The sequence below is a fragment of the Anthonomus grandis genome, chromosome 2, assembly GCF_022605725.1.
Source record: "Anthonomus grandis grandis chromosome 2, icAntGran1.3, whole genome shotgun sequence".
Taxonomy (NCBI): Eukaryota; Metazoa; Arthropoda; class Insecta; order Coleoptera; family Curculionidae; genus Anthonomus; species Anthonomus grandis.
This window is the reverse complement of record NC_065547.1, coordinates 23,367,302-23,388,679: the sequence shown is the minus strand read 5'-3', so window position 1 is coordinate 23,388,679 and position 21,378 is coordinate 23,367,302. Positions and strand designations below refer to the sequence as shown.

Below are 21,378 nucleotides of genomic sequence, written 5' to 3'. Positions count from 1 at the left end.
TGCTACATATTTCCTTGCAAAACCTACCTACCTCAAGACACTCCTCCCTAAATCTTTTAATCAAAACATCTCTTGACAAAGCCCCCTCACCGATTCTTTTTGGAAAATTTAGTTGATTCTGCTTCGGGGTATCCCCGGATCTTCTCACCGTAATTATCGATTGAAATTTCTCCTTCTGGGCTTCTTCTGTTATATTTAAAATATTTTTTACTCTAGTAATACTGCTTTCCGCATTTGACCTTAACTTATCAATCTTTTCCTGAATGGAATGAAGTTCAGCTATGTTTTTACTAGTAAAATTTGTGGTTAAGTTCTGCCTGTTAGCAATAACTTCTTTTATCAAATGACTTTGATTTTGTTGCGTTGATTTCAATGTTTTTTCGGATTCTATGCAGTGCGTTTTGTATTGGTTTAATTCGGTGGTTGTTTTGTTTAAGCATTGAGTTAGTTGAATGTTGGTTTCTTTTATCTGAAAAGACAAAAATAAATTAAGTTACTTCACGATAGAAGACTTCTACAAGTACGAAAGATTTTGGTGCATAGAGCTGACTAAAAGTGAAACTGACGCACAAAATTGTTGAATTAAATAATATTTTAGTACTAGGGCTTAATATTTATCAGTCACTATTTATAAATATACAAATTGAGAATGGGACTAATTCATATTTATTCCTTAGTATCATATTTAATAAAATTAAAGCGCATACTTTAACAACAATGTTGATTTCTAAAATTGTGGGATTATCAAATAATTACTTTTGACTGATTATGACAAATGAATTTCTTCAAATAATAGGTTACTAAGTAATTATATGATAGTGAATTGCATAGGAATGGTTCATTTGGGAGACTTTTCATTTTTTAGGAGTTTCATCATGCAGCGGATTAGTATCGTCTTACTTAATAAGATTATAATAATGTACACAAAATTGTGTTTATTTTTTTCTTGAACTTTTCCGGATAATCTATAACTGCAAATGTACAAAATATAGTAAGGAGAAAAAATTGATTCATAATACGTATTTTAAGTCACGTTACTTTAACAATAACCTGATACAATGCACTACTAGCACTGGTTATTACGTTGCACCCTGGCTATGTGGTATAGCTGGCTATCGAATAGGCTAGTTCGATAGCCAGTCGAAGTCGACGTCACTGGAATGTTTACCAAATTAACAAACTCAGTTTTGTACCCACACAACGAGGAGTCAGATATCGAGAAAGATTGAGCGATTATGTTGAAAAATAATTACATATTATATAAAATGTAATTATTCTACTATGATATTATTCTTTTTTTTGAAACCTACAGAATTTGAGTACACTTAATTTCCGGACGTGTCTTGTATTAAAAAAATAAAACCTAAAATGACATAAAAAAAATTTTTTTTTCGTTAGTCGGAATGTATCAATTAAATTGAGGATCTAGGCGCCAAATACGAAATTTTACTAAGTTGTCATATTGTTAGGGTGGAAAGGACCTTTCTCTTGTAACATGTGGATATGAAAACAGTAGGATATTAAAATATCTAACAAATTAAATGTTTCACCAACCATATATAGATTGTAAGGTGTGTACTTAACTGGTTACTAATGTTTATTTTATTAAGGTAACTATGTATGTATTTTGTTATGTTGTATTAGTGTCCTATTATGTATCATCTTGATTGTATGATTTTCTTTGTATATTATTACATTCTGTTTACAGCACTTATAATTATGTTATTTTAATTTTAAATATTATTTTTCGCATTCGCGCGAACGACTTTTCGCTTCATGCTTCGGAAATATCTGAGTAAATGTCTCTATTAATTTTAGTATGGAAGTGCAATATTTAATAAGGCACCCATTGCTGGGGACTTTATTATTATTATTTATTACCAGAGGGCCTCAGCTAACTTGAGTATTATTATATATGGTTTAGCCAAAGGTTACTTTAAAAAATGTATTATAAGATGCTTCTTTCAAAAGACAAATAAATTAGCTATTGTATTTCATTTTTTGTTTGTATTTCGGCAGGAACTGACCAATTCATGATCTTTGAGTATTATAGGAACAGCCATTTAAAAGCATAATTATATTGAAAAATCAAATAATTGCTTATGTAGCGTGTTGATGTGACAACTGCTGAGAAATTTGTTAACTTAAATTCATTTGACTTTCTGAGACTTGTGAGACATATGACAACAGTCTTTCCGACTGTTAACAGTCCTACAAAATCTAGATCAAAGTAATGATACAGTGTTTAATCTGTTAAGTTTCACTCGTAGTCATGAGGAACTTAAACGCTGACATCGACGGTTCGAAAAATACGCATCAGCCATCTTCAACCTAATAGGATTCTATAAAATATTTCGGTAAGTGCCTGAATGATGAAGATTTAATTCATTTACAAACTTTTGACTGTGATAGAATATCTTTACATACGATACGATCGACTATTGCATGCCGTACATTCTGCCACAATTCAGTCATATAGTAAATTTCTGTATCATTTCTAGATAGTTGGAAGGTCGCTAATGGTCACACAAAAAAAATTTAAAAAAAAACTTTTTTAGGGCTTTGGGCCACATCATCACCAACGCAAAAGGGCAACACGTGGAAGTGTCAGCAGGAGCTAACTGGAAGCCTCTACCCGACGTCACAGCTTATGAAGGATCGATACCATTAACATACAGTATCACCTGGACAGAAGAAATACCAAGAGATTCTCCACCAGAAGTAAATTGCTTTTAAAATGAAACACTCTATAGCATCATGAATGCATCTGTAGCAATCGATAAGGAACTCGACTTACACAAACCTTAACTCCAGAAGACCTAAAAAATCCAACGGATAGGATAAAGCGAGCCATATCTCTATAATTCATAGCTGATGGACTTAACTACTGCTGCGGAGTAGCCACTCAGGGAAAATTCGACTCACTAGCAATGGGCGCCACAGACTTAAGGAATCGTCTACGAGTCATTAATAAGGGACTTTAAGGAACAATACAGGCACAGCCGACTTTACTCAAGCCGCGAAATAACAGTTGGCAACGTTGCACCGCGTGGGAGATTCGAATCCGTTTTGGTAGATCCGTTTACGCTTTGAAAGCGCGGCTCTGCCGAGATGGACGTTCAATTTTGATTTTGCTTTATTTACAAATGAGAATATTTTTTTTATGTGATTGATTTATTGTTTCAAATATGTATAGGCGCCGTCAATAATTAGATAAATGCATTATTAGACTTTTTCCCCTATAGTCTAGTCTTTTAGTTATATAAATTTCATCAATTAGTAATTATTACAACTTTCTCAGTCGATGCTAAAGAAGTGGATACAGTGTTTAAATAATTAGTGGTGTCGTTAGTTTTATTTAAGTCAGAATTTGGTGACAATCAAAGCTAGAGGAAAGATACTGTAGGTACCTCCTCGTGGGTAGATTAAAATAATCTCTAAGCAATTCATATGCGCAAGGGAATATAAGTAAAAATGTAAACACGTAAAGTCGGGGCATGACGGGTCCATCAGGAGACCTATATGCACAACTGCCTTGGCAGCCCACTGTTTCGTCAATTCAATTCGTCAATTCAAGGGAATATAATATATAACATAAAAGACATTACTATAGTTCATGGGCAATAACGTTTTTGCTTTAAAATAAGTAGTTATTTGGTCTATTAAAAGTATTACTCGACTACAAATGTCACTATCTTTTTCATCCTGTAAGTTGTCTGAATCAGAACTTTCCAATAAATTTAAGGCCTGTTTTAAGAAATCTGAATTTTGGTTAATAAAGTCATGAAACTTCTCTAGAGATGGAGAGTATGGTTTATTAAGCTCACAATAATCAGAAGACCTACCTAGTTAATAGATTTTCGAGTCGAGTTGAGACCACCTACTTAATTTCAATTCGAAAGGTAAAATCCATTTTAGGTCATTTTGGGACAACTCATTATTTTTTAAAAAGACTTTAACATGTAGGTCGCTATCTATTGATATTTGATTATTAATATTTATACAATCATTCAAGTTTAAGGTATAGAAATATGGTTTTGTATCCCCAACAATTTTTATATTCCACAGTTGCTCAAAGGCTTTATTATCATGTTCATTACGTTTTTGTTATTCACTATTTCTTTCGTCTGGACTTTTTCTAGGAAGAGGCACTGTTTTTGTTAAATATGCAAGTAAATTTGGAAAAATTTGAGGCACTGCTGAGCAAACTAATGTTGCTTTAACTCTAATCTTAGTGAGTGTGCCATCAGGTAAAAGATAATCATCTTCACGGATAATATCATTCGAGTCAAAATGCTTGGCACAAACCACAGAATATTGAGTAGGAGCCCAATTATCTGTAGGTATGGCTTTTAGCAATTTAATTTTAAGTTGTTCATCTTTGGGGAAGCCAAAAACAGAAATACTCGCCTCTTTTCGTTTTGATTTTTTCCTCATTGATTTCCTCCAAATATGTTTATAAATAAAACAAAACCTACATTTTTTGATGTGAATAAAGCATTAACCTTGGCTCTTAGGCATAAGTTTCTAGTTTTAGTGGAACACAAGATATTCACAAAAAATCCCAAATTACACAGATAAGAGCACAACACAAAAATCTTAAAAGTGATATGTAAAATAAACTTGAAAATCGATAAATAGCACAATGACCAACTTAAGAAGCCGGCCGGCTCCACCTGTTTCTGTTTACAAACAAGGTGTTTATCTTTATAACCATTTATCACTATTTTTATAATATATAACACACCGACACTGGCTGGAAGATGTTACTAAGACTTAGTAAGTTCTTAATAATAACTACATTCACTTTCCTTTCCGAAATTTCACTTAAAAACTCAAATTTAAAAGAGGAATTCAAACAATCCCCATTAAGTCCCTTGAAAACTGAAATGAAAACGGATCTGAAAGCCATGTTGCCAATGTTATCATTTCGCGGCTTGAGTAAAGTCGGCTGTGCTACAGGCTATAAGTCAACATTCAGACCAGATGATGAAAGCAGAACGAGAAACCGGGCAAGCATTAAGGGATAAAATCTGCAAATAAAAAATATAGCAAACTACACTGAACGTCTGGCTAACAAACTAGTGATGGATGAAAAGGATGACTTTAAAATGTACTTAACAATCTTACAAAGCTATATGGACATGGCACAAAACTTCATCAGGCTCACGAGAAGTATAAAAAATCAAGTCCTCCAGTCCTGCCGGCATCATCACATACCAATACTAGGCTATAGGCCTGTAGGCTATACTAAAACCTACAATCCTAAAAGCAGACCTGAAAAAATTGCTCTCTGAATTACAAAATCATGGACAAGAACTGGCCTTAATAAGAGAAGAAATTTCCAGATACTCTACCAGCTACCGATCTGTGACTGTAGCGTCACACAGGACGGCAGACTACAACTCCACGTAAAAATCCCCACAAAAACAGAAAATGCCCACTGGAGACTATATGAACCACCATAGCATTCACTTGGAAAGAGTAGACATGCATAATAGACCACAATACATTATATTTAGCTAAAGATTACAAATCGGGACAGATACAGTAATACCCTTTACCGCTAATCATCCCTTTAGCCAAAAATTTGCCGCTTTTAATTATTTTTTTCATAGATTGTTCAATATTCTACTAAACGATATTAATTTTAAAAAAGAATATAATATAATTTTACAAATCGGTCGAAACAATGGATATCCTATAAATGTTATTAAGAAGCTATACAACAAACATTTTTTCAAAAAACTTAATAAACCATTACTCAGTAAACCCAACACTGCACATGCGTTAATGAGCAAACTAAGTTTGACAGTTTACGCTTTTTTGATTCAATTAGCCCTAGAAAATAACTTTTACCTTTATTGTTTTTTACTCTTTTGTCTAATAACATTTGTATTAATCAAAATTTAAAATCTTTTCTTTAACGCAACGCTAATATACAATAGTTCCTTATAGTACCTTCTTTTAATATGTAGAAATCTGTATCGTCCTAAGTATAAATTTTATATTTTGAATCGTAGAAGTCCTTATTGTACTATGTTTTTAATTTTAATTCTTTTATTTATTGTTTTTATTCCCGATAACGGGTAATTTTTGTTTTATTTGGTGAACGTATATGTTTTTTGTAATGTTCTGGTAAGTTCTAAATCTTTATTGTTATAGCGAATAAGCTCTTTTTTAAAACTGTCTTGAATTACCTGTATTTTATTTTAGTATTTGATGATGTCTGTTTACACAGCCGAAATTCATAATACATTTACCTAAGTGACCTACATGCATTTTTCTTGGAGATCAAGACTCCCATTTTGTAATCTTTATATACACATTCTCCTACAAAATATGTACTTCTATTCAACTATTATATTTAGCTGTCTCAAAACAAACGAGTGACAGTTCGCAACAAATTAGGCAAATAACAGGCGCAGTTCTAGACTTATGCAAACCATATCGGAACAAACTCTGTTACCTACCAAGATTCGCCGGATTTATTATTACAAGGCCCAGAAAGCACAGTCAAATGGGGCACAACATTCGAAGACTTAGCCACACACTGCCCAATGCGATGCCATCACTCTAACCTAAAATCAATATCCGAAATAAGCGAAGATGTCTACATGGTGACGCACTCCAAACCAGAAATGACCATCACTTGCAGAAATACATTCACCCACATCCAGAAGAACCTTATAAACTCTCCAGGAGCACTAAAACTGCATATACCGTGCGGATGTAAGTTAACACATGACGACACAATCTGGATGCCACACCGATCTCCATGACCTAAGGAACTAAACTACATAAAAATTACAAGAATTTTACCTGCACCCTGGACAACATTACAGTCTTTTGTTCTCAACCCTACCACAGATCAAGCCCCACCAAGGTTCGACAATTTACAAAAGTGCATCAACAATAACTGGTCAATAACGATTTCACACCTAAATCTCACTTCAAGCAAAAGAAAATTGAAGCACCTTATGGAAAAAATCAAAGCAGAAGAAATAAGGCCCAGTGCCATATTACCTCAGATCTGGCACAATGAAACAAACTGCATAATGATGTTATGCAATTTAATACTATCTGTCTGCATATTGTATCTACTATTCCACAGACCCCAAGGCGTCATACCAGCCCTGCTGACAACTACCCAGCCCAAGAAAATAAACAAGAAAAATGTCCGAACGCAACTCTAGGTTATATAATCATCAAATTATATTCTACTAGTTGAATAGAAGTCCATATTTTGTAGGAGAATGCGTATATAAAGATAACAAATAGGCTTGCTATTTAAATTTTCTTCGTAAAAGTGTAGTTTAATTAAAAAGTGTATATTTCTGTTATAATCCATTATCTTACTGCCGCTTCTAGCGGTTACTATGACAACCGTCATGCCCAACTAATCAACAATCCTTGAGCCGTATTACTATACGGCTTTTTAATATTAGGCCAAATTTAAATATCATTTTTTGGACTAGATAACCTTATACAAAGTTAACCTTATTTTTAATTATCTTTATGAAAAAATTATAAAAATAGGGGGTTTCCATTTAAAAAAATTGACTTTTAATGATTTTTTCATTTTAATATTTAATGCTAGTTTTTAACCCCCCTGTATCTTTTTTTTTGCCAAATATTAAAATAGTCTTTTAAAGTGGTCCTTCCTCTAAAATAAAACCAAAACTAACCAATAAATAAAGGCTACTAAAAGGGAGTAATCGGTAATTATATTAGGGCTTATAAACATAGTTTTTCACATGAAATTAAAAATATGTCAAAAACGGTTACACTTAGGTATAGGACATTATACACAAAATATACTTCAAATTTCACGTAAAAGCCAAAAATGTAAAAATATACAGGGTGTTCCATTTAAAATAACGAAGTTGACACCTACTTCCGGTATAACCGGAAATGTCACAACTGTCAAAATATTTTAGTTGTGTAGCCCTCATCGACTGTGCCGTGTTGTCAAATTTTCAAAAAAATTAGTTTCCGAGATATCGATCGCGTCTATTCGTCGTGAGACACCCTGTATATATATATATATATATATAATAGTATATATATACATAGTATATGTATATATATATATAGTATATATATATATATATTATATATATACTATATACACACAAATTTATACTATACCTCATATACAAAATAACTGATTTTTTTTTAAAGAAAAATAAATAATAATAAATAAAAAAAGGGTCAATTAGTTTAAAAATATTAAAATTAATTTATAACCAGTGGCATACGATAGGAACGAAATACTTTGTTCTTATTTCAGCAAAAAGCCCAGGGAGAGGAAACAACTCTAAAATAAGAAAGCGCCACTGGGACATCTACCTTGCAAGGCAAAAAAAACCTGTCTGACAAGAAGATATCTTATTACAGTAAAAAACATTGTAAGTTAGTATAATTTTTGTAAAGGTACACGGTGCAACATGAGCGTTGGGGACCAACGCTTGCATATGTCAACCAAATTAATTACACTGAGTATAAAACAAATAATTAATAATTACTAATCAATTTCACAACTGAATTTGCGAAGCACAAAATGCAACCTTAGCAATTGTGCGTATTTCATCTTTATTTTACTATGGGTCATTGACATAATTTTTAGGTATAAATACAACCTCGAAATCTAGGGAAAACATCAGTTATTCGATAACCACTTCGTGCTGATCCTTTACCCTCCAGGTAGGAACCGGTTTGACTATAAACCACCAAAAGGTGGAATACCCTTGTAAGGGGGTAACTCTGCCCTTTGGGGGAACTGACACATTACTTGCAGTTACCCAGTCGGTCTCCTTACCTAAGGGAAGATTTGGCTCGAATAGCTAGGTTCCGGCGAATCCCGGGGCATAGTTATCTCAAGGGTTGGATTTAAAACTATTTCTTAATTTAGGTATTTTTATTGTTGATAACGCCCCCTCAGCTAAAAACCGATGGTCAAAGTTACATCCTGTACTACCCTTAGCGTTTTGTGGTAAGGCCCTTTGTACCGCCTAAGGTGACACAATACATTTGTCAAATAAACTAAGTCATTTTCCTTGAGCTATCTGTCCCCCATCCCCGTACGCCGCGCATAATCAAGGAGCCAGAAAGGTCTGCTGCCCTTTAATCAACGCAGCTGCGCAGGAACTACTTTATCTGAGAGGAGTTGAAGTCGACTGGACGGCGCGACAATATAATACAGACGTATTCGGTTGATCATAAATTAATCTTGAATTCTAAGAAGTCTCAGTTTTTGTTATTTGGTAGTAACAAAACTACACTGAAATGCAAGTGGAAAATAATTAATAAATACTAAATCACGTTGTACTTGTAGTGGAAACTGTCGATTTGTTCAACCTAGACTGTCTTTAAAGCGAATAAATATTTTGCTACAGATGCTCCCACCATTTTCTACCACGCAAGTTGGAGTTGGATCCCCGTACTGCAGTCTGCTCTGTTGCAGTCCTATTGTGATTCATAGGTTTATTCCCACATATTTAGTTCTGTTGCCTTTAAAGAAATCCAGTATTTGGCCCAGTTGTGCGTTTCTTATCCTCCCTGATGAGGGTTGAGCTTCGCTTAGACCTGTCAAAATGGTCTGGTTGAATGTAAAGAGTAGTTTCTTCCTCTCCCTCACAACCTCTACATAATGGTGTGTCTACTGTTCCGAGTCTGTGTGGGTGTTTCCTACAGGGTGCGTGTCCTATGAGCAGCCGTCTACTTTTCGCAGTTGTTGCATGGAAGGGCCCAGTATGTTCTCTACCTTTCTGAAAGGTGGGCTGCCCAAAAGTTGTTTGAAGAGTTCCACCTTTGGCAGTTCATTTTCGGTATTTATGCTTAAGTCCCAACCAGTGTCTGATGTCCCTCTCGAGGTTTTATCGCTGATACAACATGTTTGTTCTTGGCCTAGGAGTCTGTTCCTCGCCTCCTTGATTGCAAGTTGGATTGCCCTTCTTACAGCACTTTGGTTGTCCATATTCTATAACAGAATTATCCCTGGCCTGTGTTTTGATCTTTGGCTAAGTCCGCGCGAACCTCCCAGCAGTTTTGTATAGCCTTTAACCTAGTCTCAAACTGTCCTAAAGTTTTTGTTGCCGCCTGGTTACCTACAATGATTGCGAAGGTTCGGCTCCTTGGCACCCCTTCTCTTATCACTTGGACCAATTAAGACATTGGTCTGAATTCCTATTATGTCTACCGCTGTAAGTCTATTGCTTTCAGGCCCAAATTTAGCGAGAGTTCCCTGCCCAGTTGTCCACCTACCCAGTAGCTGCCTTAATTTTTTAAGGCAGACATTTTTTAACGCTTTAATAATTACCTTTAAAATATTTGCAAACAACTAGTTTTAAAGTACTGATATACTTAGGATAATTTTTTTATAACTTGGCCGCCTTAGAATATAAAATCTACGTCAGATCATAAGAACTTTTTCCAGTCGTTTGTGCTTTAACAGATATGCTAACTTTAATCTGTGTTGACGATTTTGTGTTGTCTAAAAAAAAGATATAAGGCTTTATAGAAATTCTATTAAACTAAACTAAGCAAATATTAGTATGTATATTACTAAGCAAGTCATAGGACTACCAACTGTTTCTCTCCAGTTGAGGTAAAGTAAAAATTCCATTTAATTCCGTCCTAATTTTGACGTTTCACATTTTTCATTGCAGAACAACCAATATCACCTATTCTAAAATAGTAAAAGTTATAACCTGATTCCCAGGTTTTCTAGTTGATTTAATATTCACATCCCCAAAAATCTACTAGTACTATTAAAAAACAACTCCGTTGAATTCCTAAAATTTAAGATGTCCCTTAGCGAGCTTTAAGTGAATTTGTAAATCACTGAGAAGAATGTAAAACAATAAGCAGTAAGTTACTCGAAAACAAAGATAGAACAAAAGGCATATTTAATTTTAAGAGTAAAATTACGCATAAATGACACTAAAAAATATGAACTAGATGATTTATATAGGGGTAATTCTAACAAAAAGTCCATTATTACCCTAGAGTTATAGTAAAGATATAGTCGAAAATTAAGCCAGACTTCTTATCCTATTAAAACTTAAAACAAAAGTTAAAAAATAAACAAAACTAAAAACATTTAAATTTACGAGTATAATATGAAGAGTTACACAGACACATTATCAAAACAAAACGTTAATTTTGTAATGTATTTTAATAGTTGAAATTTATAGAGTTCTCTATCGTTGCTTTATTACTTTTTTAAAAGATAATGATATGATAATCAAAACCAAAAACTGCGATTGGTCAGAACTCCTTTTCTTAACAGGTGTCAATAGTTGCCTTAAACTATTCTATGATCTTGTGTATGAGTCTCTCGATAACGCTATTCCCTAATGCCAAGCTAAAACTTCATTTAGCAAATGTAGATACCCGTTAAAATACTTAGTATTTATAAACAAAGCAAATTCGAAAAAGTTAACTTGTTTGAATGAACTAAGAAAGTATATTAAACATCACAATAAGTGTAAATACAAGCAACACAAAAGTGCCATCGAAACTAGTTTAAATTCTGATCCTAAAGTTGGCGGAAGAGGTAATACTGAATAAAAGTCAATTAAATGTAACATACAGATCGTGTTATCGTGAGCTACGTATTACCCAAAATAATGGCAACACCGCTTGGTTGCGGCTTGCAGGCGGCGAAATTTTTCGTTTTTATTTTTTGAACCGGGAGTCAGCAGACCTCACTTTGCTGTGTTACTGCACGTTGCATTAATAATTTTTGAGCGTTATTTTCGTGTTTTTTTCACTATGGCTGTTTATACCCCTTCCGAAAGAGTTCAACTAATTAAATGGTTTTATGGAGACAATTCGGCAGTTCAATGTAGAGATTTGTTTACAGTGACATTTGAGAATAGACCGATTCCTTGTGCAAAAACGGTTTTAAATATGGTTACAAATTTTGAGACATCTTTTTGTCTTCAAGATTGTAAAAAATGCCACACAAAACGTCAAGAACCACCTGTTGAAGTGGTTCAGGATATAGAACGGCGGGAAGAAATGGTTTGCAGTGCCCTAGAACTTGATTCGACACGGTCCACTAGAAGTGTTGGAGAGGAACTGGGAATGAGCAATAAAACTTTTGCTCGTATCTGGAAAAAATATGGGTACAAATGTTTCAAGTATTCAAAAACTCAGGAAATATTTCCTGAAGACCAGTGGCGAAGAATGGAATTTTGTGAAACCATGATGGAAAAGGCAAATGAAAACGAATATTTTTTAAAAAATATTTTGTTTTCTGATGAATCTTCTTTTCCATTACATGGCAAACACAATCCTTCCATTGTTCGTTATTGGTCTCAGGAAAACGAGCTTAGAAGTTTTCAGTTTCGTACCCAGCATCCTCAGAAATTGAATGTTTGGGCAGGTATTTTGGGCGACAATGTTATAGGGCCATTTTTTATTGATGGCACTTTAAACGCCCAAAAGTACCTTGAGTTGCTGCAAAACCAAGTTCTTCCTGCCATTCAAATCCTACCTGATGTAGACCTGGGATCGGTTTATTTTCAGCAAGATGGCTGTCCTGCTCATAACGCGGCTAGGGTAAAAGAATTTTTAACAACTACTTACTTATTTACTTTTTAACAAATACTTTTCCTAACCGCCTTATTAGTGGGACTGGCGATATTAAATGGCTTCCTAGATCTCCAGACTTTTATCTGTGGGGTTACCTTAAGCAGACCATTTACAAGTATGAATTTAGTAGGCCAACAAATTTAGAGGAGTTGCGAAATAAAATTGTCGAAGGTGCCAATTCCATTTTACCTGAAACTCTTTTGGAGGTGCGAAATAGCTTTTACGATAGGTTAAGTTTTTGTTTAGCGAAAGAAGGCGGTTTATTTGAGCCTTTTATTTAAAAAATGATATGTTGTTAAGTTTGTTTATTTATTTGAGTTTGTTTTATTTCTGATTTTTTATTATATTTTTATCAGAGTTGATATTTTATTTTTTATTGATTAACGCTTTAATTTTCATTATGCAAAACACAGCATATTAAACATTTTAAGATTAAAATTCTATGCGGGTTTTACACATTGTCATGTCTGTAAAACCCGCATTAGAATAAATATTTTAAAAATGCCTGGATTTTCGCGTAATATTTTGGGACATTTTGTCGCCAAACGACGCAGCTCCCACGAAAGTCAGATGTTTACTAATCCCGTCCTCGGGCCGGCCGGGGCGGAGCTCTGTCGCAGGCACTCGTACACGCGCGACGTTGCAAAACTTCGCCTCTATGCGGTTTCCTATAAGTAACGAACGAAAACACGATCTGTATACTAACTGCGCGAATGCTTTTAATAAGGTTAATCATGAACTGCTGCTTGATGAATTTGTGTAGCTTGATGTTACCGGATGATTTCAAGGCAATAAAATGTGTTAATAGACAATTGCTAGAAAAACAAACCCATTGTAAACACATTTACAATTGATCACTGTGTTGAGGTGAAAACCTAAAGTAAAGGAAATGGAGGTATGTTTCCAATCAAATGTAAAATTTAATAAGCCCTTTACACATATTACAAATAAAACAGCAAATGTCTTGGTTTTTGTTTTATTAATTTGTAAGAAATAGTAAATTTTTCCAATTTACTAGTAGAATAAAGTTGGTAAGAGCATTATCTTGACTACAAATACGAAAGCCTATGGACACATTGAACAAAGAGAAAAAGTCCCAAAAAGATTTTTCTAATATTTTTCAACTGTTTCAGACACACCAAGATGGTTTCTAATTGAGTCACATCCCGCAATTATCTAATTTCTCAATTTGTTCTAATTCTCTACTGGAGTACCATAAACTAATAACCTCAGGAGCTCTCTAAGGTACTATAACATCATCCAGGGGATTTAAGACTGAGGATATAGATAATTTTTTGTAGTTGATAAACTTATTGGACACCATGCGTTTTTTTCTATATAGAAATAAAAGAATTTTGAAAAATCATCATATGACAAAATATTTTTATAATAGGCTGAAAAGTAACACCCATCTGTATTTTTGGATTGTATTCTGTCATATATTGTTATCTGCTTTGACGTTTGTGAAGTTTTAAATAATAAAATAAATAAACAGGCATTAAAAATATGCAATTTGTTTTTTCTATTGAGTATTATTTTTAAATCAATTAGGCTTATAATTTTTAAAAACTTAATGGTTTTATCTTGATTGAATATTGAAAGTGAAATTTCAAAAATTATAAAATTTGACTGATCATAAGCCTCCTACATTTATTTTTTTAATAATTAGAGGTAATAAAATACTAGTGTGTTAAAAATTAGTAAATAAAAAATCTTACTCTATCACAGCTGTTTTGATATTCTTCTTTCAGTTTTTCCTGTTCGGCTCGTTCATCATTAAACCAGGATAATCTTGATTCATCATAAACGTCAGCGAATTTCAATGCATCATCCAAACAATTAATTTGCTCCTCCTCCATTTCGCAGCGCATTTTTAGCTTAACCAAATTCTCTTCACATTTTTTTCGCATATTTAAAAGACGAATTTTCATTTCTTTCTGCATGGACATCAGTAAATCCTCCCTACATTTAATTTTTAAAGATGCTGACTCGTCGAATTTTGTAAACTAAAAACATAAAATGTTTCAAACATCTAAAGATTTTAAAAAGTCATAAATTTTGTTTTTTAAATTAATTATTAATCAACAAGGAGGAATCTACCTGATTATAATTTACACGGACCGTAAAGCATTTATAAAATACAACATCTTACAAGGTATATCTTACTGGATCATTAAGATATACCTTGAAATACATGATTTTGAAGGATCATTGTTGCATTCAGTTTTATTTAATATACAGTGCTCTCATTTCAAAAAGTCTTAACTTAAGACTACAATAGATCAGCACTGGGGTGCAGCCCAAAAACTACTGTAGCCTTTTATGGAACCTCAAGTTAAATTATATATAGATTTTGTTCCTGTAATCTGTGCATTCGCCACGAAAAGGCGACTGAATAAAATTAATATGATTCAGCAAAATTGAAAGCACTTCGCTCAATAACTGAGGAATTTCATTTCAATTCAAGCCCTATGTAATTAATGTTGTGAAATATAATTTGCAGATCCTTCTTAGCACAGAAAAGTGTGACAAAGGTTAGAGGAAACGAATGCCTGTTGCATAAAATTAACAATTTGACTATACATGGTCAAAATCATATTATAACCTCCAAAAAAACACCCATTTTAAACTCAAACTGTAGAAGTTGCTTGGCTAAATTAAGTGTGCATTCCCCAAACACACACGGGTTTTCTTAGACAGGGTGTCCCAACTCTATTTATAGATGATTTTTTTCGCCCCTGTATATGATATGAGAAAAAGTTAAGATAAAAAGTGTTTGTTTGGAAATACTAATTTTATTGACAGTATTAGTAAATGTATAGAGTGTCTGAAAAACAAAGTTTTCATTGTTAAGTAAGTTTTTTTTAATGGAACCTATTTAATTCTTTATCAAAAATGTATAATACAAATTATTGTAGTTAATTTTCTCCAAATTTTCAAGTGATCTTGCCAGCTTACTGCCACCTCTTTGCGCCTCAAGAAAAAATAAACCATTTCTAGTAGAAGTGGAGTATGTCAGTATTTTTAACAATATTGCCTGACATACTCCACTTCTACTTAAAATATCTCCTGGATTCTAAGGACCTGGTAGCGCAATAGTTTACATTGCTTAACTGACGTGTTTTTTGAGAGTAGCAGTAGGTTCGAATCTCGCTTAGGACAATAAATTTATATTTTTGTGTTTTATCAATTTTAATTTAGTTGTTTTGGCTTTTTACAAACTTGTGGCGTATCATATTCCTAAGAATTTATTTTATTTAGTGTGTGTGTATAATGTGACCGTAAAGCATGTACTGTTTGTAGTCGATTTTTAAGGTACCAATTTTATCTAACTTTAAGGTTGTTATTGTATTAAGTTTCTTTGTTTTTAATTTTTAGGTCTGATGATGCTCTTAATATGAGCGAAACACGTGTAACTGTTAGAATTAATAAATACTCTTGAGACCGAGACTTTGTGTAGTTCCCTTTAGATATTGAACCTAGGTCTCTTTGAGAAAACGGCTTCTTTCATTTTATCGATCTTTGTTCACATCCATAATGAAGTTTATGAAATAGCAACTTTTGGTTTAACGTGTCAAATGCCTTGGAATATTCCAACAGAATTAGTGTACTGTTCTACAAAATGCGCTCAAAATTTTTTAATAATTGGTAGGAGGATGCTTATAAGGCAGATATCATTATATAGATTTAGCGGATTTTGTTTTTTAGCTAAAGGAATATCTACAGGGTGTTATAAATAAAATTTGGTGCAAATATTTTAAGAGCGTATTGTTGGAGTCAAAATAAGACTTTTTTTCTATAAACATGTGTCCTAAAATGTACCCCCTACAGAGCTAGAGCTCGCGCAAATTGCTTGAAGAAAATCGATTATTTGGAACCGTGACTACAGATATGCGTCAAATGTCCTGAAAATTTCAAGTTCCCGTTTTTTAGTGCTCTCTTCATTTTCCGTGACAAAAATGGTGTAAATCTAATTTTAGGGAGGGAATCAGGGGGCTTGTTAGCTATGAAAAAGTCATAAATTTTTGCCCTTTGCATTTTTTAGATACAATTAACCGTTTTCCATAAAGTCGCTGGTAAACGATTAGGGGAACATTATTAAAACCGATTAAATTATTAAATTAGAAAAAACGAAGTAGCCCGTGACTGCTAATTTTTGTCAAGTCAAATTAATTGTATTGAAAAATGCAAGAAACGATAATTTTATACTTTTTTAGAAACATAAGATATAGCCCCTTTAAATGAATAATTTTTTTAGCCATAACATAAGATATAAGGATAAGCTCCAAGGAGTTTTGACCATCTTTACAAAAAAATTAATATTTTGAGACTTGCAAATTTCCAAAAGATTTAATTCATAACTATAGTGAGTGTGTTATTTTATTCAAGCAATTTGCGCGGGCTGTAGCTCTGAGAGGATGCATTTTAGGACACATGTTTATAGAAAAAAGTCTTATTTTTACTCCAGCAATATGCTCTTAAAATATTTACACCCAATTTTGAAACAGCTTGATTTTGAAATTTTTATTTTTTTTTCATTGGAGCACATATGAAAATAAACTTAAAACAAAATCATTAAATACAGCTATTTTCCTGTCAATATTCAGCTCATAGATAATATTATGTTATGATGGCTTATGAAAGTCATTTAAAAATAAATTATAATAAAAAATTTTAAAACATCGACAATGTATAATTCTGGAAATGGTAGTCTGTTTTTGATTATTTAACTCACAAAACACTAATTTATGGTCTGATATACGATGGTATTCCACAGTACCTGATTGTATGATCTCCAACCCTTTAGTAGCAAAAATCGGATTTAGCAATGTAGTCCTATCCGATAATCTGGTAGGCTGTGTAATTAGTTGACAAAAAATTAAAATGTAAAAAACAATCAGTTAAAGGATTATTTAAATTAAATAAGTTTACATTAAAGTCCCCCACAAAAACAAGCTCATTCAAAGTTGGATAAACAAAAGAGAGCACCTTGTTAACCTCTTCGAGAAAAGCACTCAGATTGGAGAAGTCTATAAAAAAATCCCAAAATTTAGATCATCATCAGTACAATTTGTAAGCCAAGTTTCAGTTTAAAAAATATATCCAAATATTGTTCATCAAACAACTCTTTTTATGTTATTGAACCCAGTAAAAATCGACCTTACAATAAGGTTACCTACCCTAATCAAGGCTGATTAGAACATATAACAAAAAGTAACTTGAAAACTACTAAATATTACAGTTATATAAGAAAACTAGAAAACAAAAAAAATACTCTTGGTCACAATTCCACAGTTAGAGCTAAATATACCTACATAAATAAACTACCTATCTTCAATACGATTGTTAAGATTTGTTATTGTTACAAAAAAAAGTATGTAAAAATATTCTCAATTTCCACAAAAAAATGTGTGATTAAAGATATAAATTTAAGACACGAAGTTAAGTGATTTATGATAAATTTTCTTGAAAAATGAATAGAAAAAAAATTAATTATTAATAAAAAAAAAACAATTGCCCCTTACTTTTAGCGCAGGCTCCGAATACTTTCGAGCTGCGCAAGTGACATAGTCCTGTTAGTGTTTGAACCACCTTTTCGCATAAGAACCATTAAAACACCAGCGAGCGAACTCTCCAACTCGATAGAAAGAAAATTTCTTTCTATTATAGAAAAAAGTCTAAACTCTACTCTCAATCTCAACTGGCTTCGATCGGGTAGAGTTCGGGTTAGAAATATAGAAAGAGGTTGAATGGTGTTGCTATTAATTTCGTCTCTTTTCAGTACATTGAAAAAAAAATTACTTATCTTTGTTGTGGGGATGTTTTTGTAGCAGATTTGAAAATCAACGAATTTTCATATTCTCATATTATAGACCATTAAGCCCCATTGTGCAAGGACCAACGTTTTTAAGAAGTGATAAAGGGAATAGGGTCGGCTTGAAAGTGATTCTAAATGAAACTTACTAATTAAATAACAAATAGTATTTTATTAGAAAATGTTAAACCATAAAAGTCCACAAAAAAATAACTTACTTAAATCACTCGGTTACAACAGATAATTATGGTTTTATTGCGGTCAAAAGATCAACGGTATATCTTTGAGTGAACTATAATTTGTTAACTACTTTTTTCAGACGATCATTAAGTTTATAAGGTCATATAGTTTATCCACGCTTAATTCCCAGTGATTCCACAGAAGGGAATAAAATGTGTTTTATTACTCTTCACAAATTTTGAAAATACTATATACAGTATCGGACAAAATTAGAGAGACATTATTCCATAGACCTAAAAGAAAAAATTATAGAAGCCTATAACTCAGGTCGCTCACAAAAATTAATAAAAAAGCAATTCAACGTCAGTAAACAAATGGTTTCCAGAACAATAAAAAATTATCAGCTCCGTGAAAGAGTGACAAACCTTAAAAGAGGTGGCCGCAAGAGAAAAACCTCAGTACTGCTGGACAGGAGAATTAAACGACTAAGTCAGAATAATCCGCGTCTATCTTCAACACAGATTTTGGCTGAATTGGAGGCGCCTGGGGTTTCATCCAGGACTGTGCAGCGGCGATTAGTGGAGGCGGGGCTTCCTGGAAGGAGACCAGCAAAAAAACCCCATCTATCAAAAAAAAATGTAGCTGCTAGAATGTTATTTGCAACACGTCACCGTTACTGGACAGCTAAGGACTGGAATAAGGTTTTGTTTAGTGACGAGTCTAAATATAATATTTTTGGAAGTGATGGAGCGCAGTTCGTACATCGCCCAGCAAACAAAAGGCTTGATCCAAAATATGTTTCTGGTACTGTGAAGTACGGAGGTGGCAATTTAATGGTTTGGGGTTGTTTTTCGGGTTATGGAATGGGTCCTATCCACAAAATTGAGGGCACTATGGATAGATTTATGTATCGGACTATACTGGAAGATGTAATGTTGCCTTACGCCGAATGGGAAATGCCGCTAAGATTCACGTTCCAACACGATAACGACCCCAAACATACGGCCAAACTTGTGAAGGAATGGTTTTTGGCTAACAAAATTCAAGTTTTAAAATGGCCACCGCAATCGCCGGACTTGAACCCAATTGAAAATCTTTGGGAGATTATAGAGAAAAAGATTCGCACTAAAAACATCGGGAATCGTGCTCAATTATTTGAAGAAATCGAGAATGCTGGAAATCAATGGATCCGGCTGTAATTTCGAATCTCATTGGATCGATGCCGAATAGATGTGAAAAAGTTATCCAGAATAAAGGGTACTGGACAAAGTATTAGGTTAGTTTCATTAGTATAGGGTACAAATGTACTTTAAGGATAAGTCTCTCTAATTTTGTCGCACAGAATTTTTTGCATTTTTTTATTTTTCCTAATAAATCTTGAGAAATGTTTTTTTTTTTAATTTATTTTAGTGCCTTTTTAAACTACTTCAAAACATAACATCCTTCAGCACAAAAAGAGGAATTTAATCATTTTTATCTTACATAAAAGACGTAAGTAGTCGAGTCTCTCTAATTTTGTCCGATACTGTATATATAATCCTATTTTATCCTTAATTCAATCGTTTGTTCTTTCTCTTCCATTTCTAAGGCGAAATTAATAATATGATCATCTTAAATCTATATTTTAAGACAAATATTAAAAGATAAATTAAATAGTAAATATATTTAAATAAAAAAAAGAATATATATTTAGCTATTATAAATACACACTAGGATATAGGATGAAAACAGAAACAATAACAAAACATACTTATTACTTAAAAGATCGATAATGTCGAATGACATTTCAGTAATTGACATTGTGGGCTGTGAAAAATCCCATTAGCTATAAAAATAGGCTAATGTTTGTAGATTGGGTAGTATAAGAATGTCTAAAGCCGAACGATGCCGAGTGACATAGAAAAAAGGTTAGCGAGTGCTAATCACGCATAGAAAGATATTATCTTTCTATATTTTTTCTTGTCTATTTCTATGTTTATCGAGTTAGACAGTACCGCTGCAGGCACTTTTATTAGAGAATATCTTAACCGCGCTTTCTAATAAAATAAAAAAATTGCCCAAACTTACCATTTCCTGAACCTCTTCCATATAATGTTCATTTTCCTTAACCAACTGCTTTCCCGACTCATTTTCCTTTCTTAACCTATCAATTGTTTCCAATCCAATTCTGTTGCTGTCCTCAATACTCCGGTCACTACTCGCAAACTGTTGCTCCAGCGCAAAGCGGCTCTGTTCCATAAAATTATTACAATCCTCAGAATAACTTTGACATAGTTCTTTGGCTGACTGTACAGAAGCACCTTGACCCTCCAAATGTACAGTTAAAGAGAAATTAAAGTTTTCTATATCAGTCATAGCGTGCGAAATGTTACTGCTGAGAAAGGCGCCAGCTTCTTGGATGATTTTTTCATTAGTTGAGTTGTTGTAATATTGGCTTTCGAGCTTTCGCTGTAAAATGTCTTGGTTTTTTGAGAGTTTTTTGGTAGCTTCTAAGAGTTGGTCGGCGTTCAGCTTGTGTTCCGTGGCTGTTTCATAGTAACACTTCGCTAAGTACTGTTCTTGTTTAAGAGACATCTTAAAATTTTTTAAGAGCGTCTTTGCTTTTTCAATTTTCTTCGTTTGGTGATTACATACATCCATAACCTTAAATAACGAAATAATATATCAACTAAAAAACTTTTCAAATCGTAAAAAAATTAATAGTTTGTAATAGAAAAATTAAAACAGGTCGCAGTTTTGTCTTAAATTGATAACATGCAAGGGTATAGAAAAGTGTGCAT

General features: G+C 33.1%; 1 protein-coding gene across 2 annotated transcripts in view; it reads right to left on the bottom strand.

The window, feature by feature from the left end:
- Positions 1-21,378, bottom strand: part of LOC126750402 (kinesin-like protein Klp61F) — a 57,990-nt gene that overhangs the window by 12,745 nt on the left and 23,867 nt on the right. The window contains exons 6-8 of one of the 2 annotated variants that reach the window (XR_007665716.1): positions 20,666-21,241; positions 14,322-14,609; positions 28-469 (exon numbers count right to left, since the gene is read on the bottom strand). Coding sequence is in view for 1 of the 2 variants with exons in the window: in XM_050460024.1 (XP_050315981.1) it covers positions 32-469; positions 14,322-14,609; positions 20,666-21,241 (1,302 nt within the window). In the remaining variant the exon portion in view is untranslated. The remainder of the gene's footprint in view (positions 1-27; positions 470-14,321; positions 14,610-20,665; positions 21,242-21,378) is intronic. The other variant, XM_050460024.1, reaches the window with a different exon arrangement.